Below are 12,560 nucleotides of genomic sequence, written 5' to 3'. Positions count from 1 at the left end.
ATGTTCCCCCCTTTCTCTAAGAGCAAGAGAATAAAGGCAATTTGGTGATGATTGATATGTAACCCAAATGGTTTATTATCATGTGATTAAGTAGTAAATAGATCATTTCAGTCAGGTTCTCCTCTCTGGACATGTTGGAGATGCATTCATTGTGTTACTTAATTAACTGTTTTGTTGTGATTCTTTCTCAGCGCCTACGGATAATGTTCCAGCCTCCTGCAGTGGTCCGACGGCCACAGGAGAATGGACCTGAGACAGTGGTTGCCGAGACCAACATTGCCAGTCCCTCTAACGCGACCAACCCAAGTAGTCCATCCAACCCAACTGCTACAAGCCCGGTTGCTGCAGCCCCGGCCAACCCAGCACCTCCAGCCATTCCAGCTCTGGCTAGCCCTGTGAACCCAACTAGTCCGACCGTTCCAACTGTCCCTACCGTCCCTGCCACTCCAGCCAACCCGACCAGCCCTACCAGCCCACCACCCAATCCGGTTAGCCCAACGGCAAAAGAGACGGCCATCCCACCACCCAACATAGTGAGCTCAACAAACCTGACCAACGCTGAGGCCAATGTCTAGACAAGGCAAAACCCTCATGGAGATTGTGTAGTCAACGGCGAACATTACAAAGGACTTCCAAGATTTTAATTGATTCACCTACCTCCAGGGGCAATATCTGATCAAACCGGATTTTAAAATCATGTTTAATTTTTCTGCGTTTGTAAAACCAACCCGTTAATGTCTTTTTATTGGTATGCATTAAAAATGCTCAAATCAAAGACTGTTAGTGTTCACAAAAACTACCGTAATCTGAGTAAAAATATGTAAACAAACTGTGTAATACTGTGAGAAAAGAAAACAACTATTGAAAATAGAATAGCAATTTGTTCAATATCTTCATGAACCAAGTAAATACAGTGTGTCTATAGTAGGGATGAAGTACTAGTGAACAAAATTGTCAAGATGGGAGAGTGCAAGGGACAGAGTCAAGTTATCGTGGTTGTTTACTAAGCCTCACACAGTCATCTCTTTACAAAACTTTGCACTCTGTGAGGCTGATTACAAGCCACATGGCAATGGGGGAACTCTGATGAAGAAGCACAATGCCAATAAGAAGTTTAAAGTCTATGAACCCTGGAATTATCCAGTATATCTGTTGCAAAAGATTTTGTGTGTGAGAGAGACTGTTATTTTATCTTCCTTTTTTTTTGTAAAAAAAATGAACTTTTATGTGACAAACATTTTTAGAATTATTTTTAATATGTTTTCTACTATAAATATTGTGACCGAGGACCAAAATCGTAGGCAGACGAAAGCAAAAACGATCTATGCCATGTAGTGTTTGGTTTGAGAAACACAGGGTATGAAAAACATACAATAAAAATAAATGCAAACGCACAGGGTATAGAAAAGTGATTTACAAACATTGACTATCCATTGATGCTGACAGTCAATCCTGTTTACTTTTTTGCATGCTTTCCTCAGGAACGTCAAAGAAAAATTCCAAAATGTCTCCTGACAGATCTAAGACGAGAACAGAGAAGGCCTTAAGCCAGTTATCAACCAATTTATACCAAGCCATAGTCTGTTTGCATGACTGGGCAGATCTCCTGAATATCACTTTGTACTCTAGCAAACAATATTGGACCAACTCTATGTTTAAAAAATATTCCTTTTTATTTCACTTTATGTGTAATGATCAATTATACTTTGATCAATTTTGTATTCAGCAATACAAATGTAGATGTAGAGATGCAGGCCAGTAGAAGAGTGGTCTGTTTGTCTTTTTCTTTTCGTTGTCTTTGCTTTACTAGTAAAAAGCTCAAAGCTTTAATTTCAACAGACATTTGACATGGCGTGTTAAGACAATGCTAGTTGGCTTATACGGCAGTGAAAAGCATCTGGTCGAACAAAACACGTTTACTTTGAAAAGCAAAACAACCAAGTGAAAATGTGAAATGGCTACAGTTCATGTCCTGTGAATTTTGTATAAAGTTACTCCACCACAGTTTCCTCCGGAACTTTGTTGTAAAAACTGTACTGTGTAAAACATGTAACTGTGAATGTCTGTAGTACATTGGAAGTTATTGTCTAAATGTTGAAAAAAATTATGAAGAGTTGCTGCTTTCTGCAATAATATTTTGATCACAGAAACTAAAGCACATATCTTACAGAAATATACGAAATGATGATGACAATGAAGATATTGACGATTATATTAAAAATAGAAACTATGTCTAGTAAAAAATCTGATTGTTTTGTTCATTTTTAACTGTCTCACTGCCTAATGCACAACACAATATAAACATGATATGTATTTAAATGGTGTCATATGATAAAGCACGATTGTCATGTTATACAAAAAGAAAAAAGCTGAAAAAATAAATAATTATAGAAAATATGAATAACTGTCCTGCATATGTTCACTACTGCGCTCAAGCATAATGTTATGTTTGCCGTACTGTAGCTTTTGATATCATGAAATTAGGTCACCATAATAGACCTCTCAAATACTATATTCTGCATCAAACCTCAGAATAGTAGTAATTGGCAATTGTTTTGGATCGCTGAACAGAGACAATAGATATGTGTAATGACATTTGTAATGAATAGATTTACACAATTAAGAAAATGCTGTCTAGAAAAAAACAAGTAAGGATGTATAGCAAATAAAGCAAGAATGGAAAAGCATACAAAGGCAATTGCTAATTACTAAAACCATGGAGTTGTACTATAGAACCAGGTGGGAGACAGAAAATGCAATGTACAGTGACATCAGAAAGTATTCACACCCCTTTACTTTTTCCACATTTTGTTGTGTTACAAAGTAAGTTTCAAATGGATTTAATTGTCATTTTAAATTGTCACATGTAATATGAAAGTGGAAGAAAATTTGTAAAAATGTGTTTAAAAAAAATCATATAAATGAAAAATAAAACACTAATATATCTTGATTAAATAAGTATTCAACCACTTGAGTCAATGCATGTTGGAATCCCCTTCGGAAAGCAATTACAGCTGTGAGTCTTTCTGGGTAAGTCTCTAAGAGCTTTGCACTCCTGGACTGTAAATTTTCACATTATTCTTTAAAAAATTATTCAAGCTCTGTCAAGTTAGTTCTTGATCATTGCTAGACAGCCATTTTCAAGTCTTGCCATATTCCAAGACAATTTAAGTCAAAACTGTAACTTGGTAAGCAACTCCAGTATATATTTGTCCTTGTGTTTTAGGTTATTGTCCTGCTGAAAGGGGAATTTGTCTCCCAGTATCTGTCGGAAAGTTGACTGAACCAGCTTTTCCACTAGGAAATTTCCTGTGCTTAGCTCTATTCCGTTTTTTTATCATAAAAAACTCCCTAGTCCTTGCCGATGACAAGCATACCCATAACATGATACAGCCACCACCATGCTTGAAAATGTGAAGAGTGGTACTTAATGATGTGTTGTGTTGGATTTGCACCAAACATAACGCTTTGTATTCAGGACATAAAGTACATTTCTTTGCCAACTTTTTTGCAGTTTTACTTTAGTGCTTTACTGGAAACAGGATGCATGTTTTGGAATATTTGTATTCTGTAAATGCTTCCTTTTATTCACTTTCTCAATTAGGTTAGAATTGTGGAGTAACTACAATGTTGTTGATCCATCCTCAGTTTTCTCTTATCACAGCCATTAAACTCTGTAACTGTTTTAAAGTCACCATTAGCCTCATGGTGAAATCCCTGAGTGATTTCCTTCCTCTCCAGCAACTGAGTTAGGAAGGATGTCTGTATATTTGTAGTGACTGGGTGTACACCATCCAAAGTGTAATTAATTACTTCACCATGCTCAAACGGATATTCAATATCTGCTTTTTTTTATCCATCTAACAATAAGTGCTCTTTTTGCGAGGCATTGGAAAACCTCCCTGGTCTTTGTGGTTGAATCTATGTTTGAAATTCACTGCTCAACTGAGGAACCTTACAGATGTGTGGGGTACAGAGATGAGGTAGTCATTCAAAAATCATGTTAAAGACTATTATTGATCACAAAGTGAGTCCATGCAACTTACTATGTAACTCGTTAAGCACATTTTTACTCCTGAACGTAATTTAGGCTTGCCATAACAAAGGGGTTGAAAACTTACTGACTCAAAACATTTCAGCTTTCCATTTTTAATGAATTTGTAAACATTTCAGTAAACATAATTCCACTTTGACATCATGGGGTATTGTGTGTAGGCCAGTGACAACAAATATCAATTGAATCCATTTTAAATTCAGGCTATAACATAACTAAATTTGGAAAAAGTCAAGGGGTGTGAATGCTTTCTGAAGGACCTGTGAGTAAATCCTTTGTTCAGTATATAGGGGGGAAATAAGGCATTTCTATAATATTCATATCCTGCCACAGTACACATGCCAATAGGTTCACTAGAAGAAAGTATTATAAACCAAAAATGTACCATGAAAAGAGAATAAGAGCAAAATGGCTAAAACCTTTCCTTGTGGTGTACAGAAGAAGTGTGTCAGAAACAGTCTGATAGCGAGGCCTCAGCAGGCTAGAAAAACATCACCACAAAACAGCTCTGGCCCCGCGGCCTGGCGTGCAGATCCGCCTCATCTCCCCAACCTCTTACGGCTGTGGGTGTGTATGTGTGTCTTCCTTCTCCCCCACCTCCTGCAGTTGCTGCTTCCATTAGCTTCCAGTGTGATAAAAGAGAAGGCACCAGCTGACACCACAACAATGAGTCGCACATAGATGAAAGAATGAGATGTCCCCTCTTGTAGCTTGTGGCAAAGTGAGTGTGTGTGTGTGTGTGTGTGTGTGTGTGTGTGTGTGTGTGTGTGTGTGTGTGTGTGTGTGTGTGTGTGTGTGTGTGTGTGTGTGTGTGTGTGTGTGTGTGTGTGTGTGTGTGTGTGTGTGTGTGTGTGTGTGTGTGTGTGTGTGCTTGCGCTTGTGTGCGTGCGTGTAGCTGCATAGCTGCAGAACATGTCTGTGAGCATATTAGGGGTTGAATAATGCCCATAATGACAGTACATATAAACTAGCCAATGATGGATGGCATACTAGCCTCCCTATTACCAGTAGTATAATTTAGCATCATTACCTATGAAAATCAGTCACCACTGAGGCAACTGAAGCTAATGTCCACAAAGACAAAATATCATCGTTTTCAGATGGGGAGGACACAAGAAGGAAGCTCTTAAAAATGTAACATTTCAGCATCAAATTGGAAATACAAGTCTGTTAATGATACATACAGTGCATTTAGAAAAATATACCATACATACACATCTAAATAGGTGACAGATATATCGTATACCTTGTCATAAAAACACCACATTAATTTCATATGTTTCCTCCTTAAAGGGGAAATCTGTGATTGCTACATCCATTTTTTTACTTTTAAATTAATGATATATACCCGATTATTGAAGAATATAACTCATGAGCTTAGTTCAACTGTCATACCCCATCATAACCTAAAATATAAGCTTGTTTTAATTGCAATAATTCAATTGTAAAGAAACACTGTACAGCCTCAAAACATGGTTAAAATGATGGTCAGTCCATGCATGCACAACTCTGTCTTTGAATTTGATAGTGGTTATATTTCTCCAGCCCCATGTTTTGGCGAGGTGACCGCAGGGTGACCACTTTTTTGTTGTTTGAACTACAGATTGCCCCTTTAATGAATGACATATTGAGGGATTCAGACAAGGATGTTCGAAAAGGAGAGGCAAGTAGGGGACACTGCTGTTTGGTATTTAGCATTTATTGGCACAGTCGGTGGTGAGAGACTATTTTTAAAATGAAAAAGTGCTGGGAGTGTGGCCACGGGAGAGGACACTGGACGAGCAAACTGGTGACCCATGATGCTTTTATAAAAGAATGACAGAACGCTGTGGCTTATAGACTCACACAGGCCACTATGATTAATCCTCATAGCCTACTTAAAAGAGGAAAACTAATTCTGCTGTTAGGAACAAAAGACTGATAATTATGAGGTTAGGGATGGGGTCTTGAGATTTACTGTAACCCCTTACAGTGCTGCATAGGCTACACAAATCAAAGCAGCCTCTGTTCTTGAACATATTATCATCATTTTAGTTTTTTTTATATTTTCAGTCACCTAACCTTCAGATTTCTGATGTGGGGTCTTTATGTGTTTATTTTTGTGATAATTCCTATTCTTCTTCTAGGCTTAGGTTGTTTGCCCCGGACTTCCGCCTGACTGAGGTCCTCTCACCCGAGAATTCAAAGCAAATACATGAATGAATAACTCATCTTTGTAGATGCATGAATCTACATATCAATGAAATCAGAGGATGTTGTGTGCTTGGTTATTTCCAGCAGAGGGGCTGAGAGGATGTCAAGCGTGCAAAGCCTCTCTGCGTATATGCTAATCACACTTGTTTCCAATCTCAATATGAACCTCGCTGAAATAAATACGTTTACAGTAAAATCTGAAACGTTAGAATCTTTGCCGATTTTTTAACCTTCACTGAATCTGTGCTAATGCCGTATGGATATGCCTTCACTCAGCATAGCGGTGTCTGGGTTTGGAGATGAGTGGAGGCCTATGGGGACGTGTGAAACCATCGTTTCGTCCGCATGAAATTCCTGTTTGATCAGATCTTTTCGTGACGCGGCAGATATCAGCACGCTGTGGTGCTTTAGGATCCAGGGCTCAAGGCAGCCAACGTATTCTTCAGCACAGAGGTATCAGAGGCTTATAGTAGCCATGTCAAGTAGGTAACGCAGTCATCCACTACAATTTATGGGAGGTAAAACCACATCCAAGAAAATGCAACAGTCCTTTTAGCAAATCTACCACTTCTGAAGATTATACAGCCTCAAGAAATTAGGGATGAATTGAATCTACCCAGCCCCCACCCCACTGGAAATTGGCTGCCTCAGACCAGCTCTTCCTATGGGAAAGGTCAATGTAACACAGGTCAACGAATGGGTTGAATATGCATGTACTTGTGAGAGAAATGACCTAACCAATCAGAAGTGCACAAATCATTTAGGTCCTGCCTTTGATTGACAGCTCAATTATCTTCAATCTTGGGCCCCGCAGAGGATGTGCCATGTGAATGTCAGAAAGAAGCTTCAAAAGTTCAAAATAATGAGTAAAACCTAGATATATCTTCAGAGAAAAGCTAAGTATTTATGGTCATCGCATTCTATTAGGTGAGCTCTGTTTTTCCTGAATTAAGCTACTGTATTAGCACCGCATTAGCAGGCCAATGCTAACTTTTCACCATGTGTAACCATAGAGAAGCAGTTTAAAGTTTATGCTATTTGCATATTTTATTAGATTGGTTATTTACACTATGCGTTTATGCTATAAAGAGAAATGTAAATCTAAGAGTATTACTATTTAAGATGCTCTTTCTCTTTTGATAAGATAGGTACATACATTGTTCTAAAACAAATGTGAAATATTTTCTTATACCCACCTTCGCCATTGGGTTATTAGTCCATAATTTGCATGAGTGTAAGTGTTGGCCTGCTTATTTAATATACATGTCATGTTTTTGGTTGGAGTTACGTTCTTGGATGGCGAGCCTACCCAGAGAGATTGACATCTATTGCATACAAAAGCTGGAAGACATCTGAAGACATCTCTACGAGATGCCTCAGGCCAAGCTCTTCCTTTGGGAAAGGTAAACTCAAATATTGTCACTGTTTGAAGTACTTGATTCATGGACCACAAGTGGTGCCACATTAAATCAGTTCCTGGGCCGAAAATAGCCCCCAGGCTGCATGTTTGATACTCCTGGGTCGTTCCATGAAAATAGTGCCTTTTGCGTCCTTTTGATATTTTAGGGTTGTTCCACCGATTCGGTGCCTTTTGAGAAGTGTAAGTAAAACAATAAAATAAATATTATTACACCTAATTTTAACATTCTGTTATAAAGACCAACTTCATGAAAAAAAACAGTTTTCCCCATTTCAAGAAGTTAAATAAAAAAAATACTATAGTAAGTGACTATTAAGTGCCAAATACAGTAACAGGGTTGACTGTAACAGGGTTGACAATCTAATCTTAAATCCCCTCATGACAGGGGGAATGGAAGCTTATTGTGTGCAACAGGGAGTGGCAATTGAATGCAAGTGTTATCCTCAACCAGCTCAGTTTCAATAGTTTCATCATACTAAAACGAGAGTTCAGTTCACGTAACAGGGTTGACCTTAGAATGAGGGACAGATGTAAATGATTCACTAATCACATCAAAGAAACAAAAAACCTAGGTCTTTACAATGATGATGAAATTTGGAGAAATGTGTGGATTAAGTGGGTTGAAATCTTCATAGAAGTGTCACAGGGTTGACTGAGGGATGCTGAATACTGGCACTTTAGCAAGCCTTTATTCATATTAAAAATTTAATTTATTGAATTCTCCATGTGGTCTACATTAAAGGCCAATTAATTTTATATAACAGGCTTTTAAAATTCAATATTGGTGCACAATTTCAATTTAAAATATCAAAGGGACCCAAAAGGCACTAATTTCGTGGAATGACCCTTTAAGTAGAAATTGTGCACCATTATTGAATGTTAAAAGCCTGTTATTTTAAATGAAGTGCCCTTTAATATAGACCACACGGAGAATTCGATAAATCAATTTTTTTATATATGAATAAATATTAGCTAAAATGACAAAATTCAACTTTTTTTCCCGTAATAATATTTTTATTGGAATTTCACAATTTTCTCCCATATTGGGAAATATGGGATTAAGAATAAAAAATGTAAAAAATTCAAATATACAGACAGATTATTAAACACAAAATCTCAGTTTAAATAAAGGAATTAGGTCCAACACATGGAACGTACAGTGTAATCCTGAGACAAGTAAACAACCACTATTCTAAATAAATCCTTGCAGCTGTCACGCCCTGGCCTTAGTATTCTTTGTTTTCTTAATTATTTTAGTTAGGTCAGGGTGTGACATGGGGAATGTATGTGTTTTTTGTAGTGTCTAGGGTGGTTGTAAGGTTTAGGGGGTTTATTAGAGTAGTTGGGTTTATGTTTAGTATAGTAGTCTAGCTGTGTCTATGGTTGAGTGTAGGTATCTAGGAAAGTCTATGGTTGCCTGAATTGGGTCTCAATTAGAGACAGCTGGTTATTGTTGTCTCTGATTGGGAGCCATATTTAAGGCAACCATAGGCTTTAGCTGTTTGTGGTCCCGTGTGGCTCAGTTGGTAGAGCATGGCGCTTACAACACCAGGGTTGTGGGTTCATTCCCCACGGGGGGACCAGGATGAATATGTATGAACTTTCCAATTTGTAAGTCGCTCTGGATAAGAGCGTCTGCTAAATGACTTAAATGTAAATGTTAAATGTTTGTGGGGAATTGTCTATGTTGAACGTAAGTAGTTTGTGTGTGCACTTGCGTTTGTAGCTTCACGGTTGTTTTTGTATAGTTTGTATAAGTGTTTCGTTTCATGTTCATCTTCGTCGTTATAATAAAAGAAGATGGCTTATTTTCCACATGCTGCGTTTTGGTCCGTCTCTCCTCCACACGATCGTGACAGCATAATAGCTGATAAATGGGGTTCTAGGTCATTTAAATAAGGTTCCCACACTTTGTAGAGCTGATCTGTTTTAGAATGTAATGTACATGTCAGATATTCCAATGGCAGGAAGCGGAAAAAGTCCTGCTTCGGCAGTCGATATGTCTCAACCATCTGCTCAAATGACAATAAAATCTTATCAGCGAATAAACAAAATTCAGCATTTTGATATGTCCCTCCGTGCAACCTCTGTGACTTCTAGTAAGTAACCCCAACATTTCTTAAAGTTTTTTGCATCATTGTAAAGCCCCAGATAGACAGGCTAGAAATGTTTTAATAATTTAAAAGAATTGTGAAGCATCCACTCAATTGCCACAAACTACAAGATTCCATTCCCCCTGTCAGAAGAATGGCATTCCAATGGATAGAAGTGTTTTACGGGCTCATGACAAATTTAGCTATTTAGTGTTTTTTTTGTTGCTCTGATCTTAACTTTTTTTGTACATAATGTTTCCGCCATCATTTCCTTTGACCGAAAAGAGCTGCTGGACATCAGCGATTACTAACCTCGATTTGGATGAAGATTTCTACTTCAATGAGTAGGAGGTGCAGGACATTGTCACGTCCTGAACTTAGTTCCTTTTTTATGTCTCTATTTTCGTTTGGTCAGGGCGTGAGTTGGGGTGGGCATTCTATGTTCATTCTATGTTTTGTATCTCTATGTGTTTGGCCTGGTATGGTTCCCAATCAGAGGCAGCTGTCTATCGTTGTCTCTGATTGAGAACCATACTCAGGTAGCCTTTTCCCACCTGGTGTTTGTGGGTAGTTGTTTCCTGTTTTGTGTTGTGTCACCTTTCAGGACTGTTTCGATTTTTGTTGTTTCACTTTTGTTATTTTGTATTTAGTGTTCCGTTATAATAAATTTAACATGGGCACGTACCACGCTGCATTTTGGTCCGATCTTTCCTGTTCTTCAGATGAAGAAGGGCGTTACAGACACACTGCTCCCCCTGGATCAGGCCCTAATCAAAGAAAAGAAAAAGGCGGCGTAAGAGAGGCTGACGTGGGGGCACCCTGATGAAACTACGTCGGTGAGTACATAAACCGCCTCTACCCTCCGTTCTATTGGAGAACATACAACACTGGAGAACAAACTGGAATAGTTCCATTCGAGACTATTCTATCAAAGGGACCTAAAGAACTGTAATATCCTATGATTCCATGTATCCTATGTGGCTGAATAAGGACATGGATAAAATACAACTAGCTGTTTTTTCAAAAATAAAAGATCACAGAAATGTTCCATCCGCACAAAAAGCTTATTTCTCTAAAATGTTGTGCACACATCAGTTTACATCCCTGTTGGTGAGCATTTTATTTGCCAAGATAATCCATCCACCTGACAGGTTTGGCATATCAAGAAGCTGATTAAACAACATGATCATTACACAGGTGCACCTTGTGTTTGGCAAAATGAAAGGCCCCTCTAAAATGTGCAGTTTTGTCACACAACACAATGCCACAGGTGTCTCTAGTTTTGAGTGATCGTGCAATTGGCATGCTGACTGCAGGAATGTCCATCAGTGCTTGCTGTTGCTAGAGAATTGAATGTTCATTTCTCTACCATAAGCCACCTCCAGGGTCCAACCGGCACACACCTGTCTATATAAGGTCCAGTTGACAATGCAGGTCAGAGCAAAAACCAAGCCATGAGGTTAAAGGAATTGTCCGTAGAGCTCTGAGACAGGATTGTGTCGAGGCACAGCTTTGGGAAAGGGTAGCCACACTTTTTTGCAGCATTGAAGGTCCCTAAGAGCACAGTGACATCCATCATTCTTAAATGGAAGAAGTTTGGAACCACCAAGACTCTTCCTAGAGCTGGCCGCCTGGCCAAACTGAGCAATCAGGGGAGAAGGGCCTTGGTCAGGGAGGTAACCAAGAACCCGATGGTCACTTTGACAGAGCTCCAGAGTTCCTCTGTAAAGATGGGAGAACCTTCCAGAAGGACAAGCATCTCTGCAGCACTCAACTTATCAGGCCTTTATGGTAGAGGGGCCAGACGGAAGCCACTAAAGACTCTCAGACCATGAGAATCAAGATTCTCTGGTCTGATGAAACCAAGGTTAAACTCTTTGGCCTGAATGCCAAGCGTCACGTCTGGAGGAAACCTGGCACCATCCCTACGGTGAAGCATGGTGTTGGCAGCATCATGCGTGGGGATGTTATTCAGCAGCAGGGACTGGGACACTAGTCAGGATCAAGGCAAAGATGAACAGAGCAAAGTACAGAGAGATCCTTGATGAAAACCTGCTCCAGAGTGCTCAGGACCTCAGACTGTGTTCTTGGGTCCTTGCGAGGATCTGCAGAGAAGAATGGGAGATACTCCCCAAATACAGGTGTGCCAAGCTTGTAGCGTCATACCCAAGAATACTTGAGGTTGTAATCGCTGCCAATGGTGCCTCAACAAAGTATTGAGTAAAGGATCTGGATACTTCTGTAACTGTGGAATTTGAGTAGTTTTTTATACATTTGCTTTGTCATTATGGGGTATTGTGAGTAGATTGATAAGGGGGGAAAAAACTACTTAATCAATTTTAGATTAAGGCTCTAATGTAACAAAATGTGGAAAAAGTCAATGGGTCTGAGTTCTTCCCGAATGCACTGTAGATAAACTGTAACAGTAAAATCTAAGAAATTGCTGCATGTTGCATTTATATTTTTGTTCAGTGTACTTACCATAAGAGTATATCTATATTTTTGTCGCTGTCTATTTACCACCACAAACTGATGCTGGCACTAAGACCGCATTTAACAAGCTGTATACGGCCATGAGCAAACAAGAAAATGCTCATCCAGAGGCTCCTAGTAGCCCGTGATTTTTACGCAGAAAAACTTAAATCTGTTGTAGATCATTCCCACCAACATGTCACCTGTGCAACAAACAAAAAAAAATCTCTACCTCGCCTTCCATTTGGCAAATCTAACTCTAAACTCCTGATATCTGCTTAGGAGCAAAAAATCTAAGCGGACGTACCAGTAATGTGCTCAATTTGGA

At 38.9% G+C, this 12,560-nt stretch overlaps 1 protein-coding gene across 6 annotated transcripts in view; it reads left to right on the top strand.

Annotated features, from left to right (window-relative positions):
* Positions 1 to 2,401, top strand: part of LOC139556976 (sodium- and chloride-dependent GABA transporter 1-like) — a 46,969-nt gene extending 44,568 nt beyond the window's left edge. For all 6 annotated transcript variants that reach the window (XM_071371188.1, XM_071371193.1, XM_071371190.1 and 3 more), the window contains one exon: positions 192 to 2,401. In XM_071371188.1, the coding sequence (XP_071227289.1) occupies positions 192 to 575 (384 nt within the window). In that variant the 3' untranslated portion in view covers positions 576 to 2,401. The remainder of the gene's footprint in view (positions 1 to 191) is intronic.
* The last annotated feature ends 10,159 nt before the right edge of the window (positions 2,402 to 12,560 follow it).

Source organism: Salvelinus alpinus, chromosome 28 (genome assembly GCF_045679555.1).
Source record: "Salvelinus alpinus chromosome 28, SLU_Salpinus.1, whole genome shotgun sequence".
Lineage (NCBI taxonomy): Eukaryota > Metazoa > Chordata > Actinopteri > Salmoniformes > Salmonidae > Salvelinus > Salvelinus alpinus.
The sequence above is the reverse complement of the archived record's forward strand: the minus strand, read 5'-3'. Positions and strand labels throughout refer to the sequence as shown.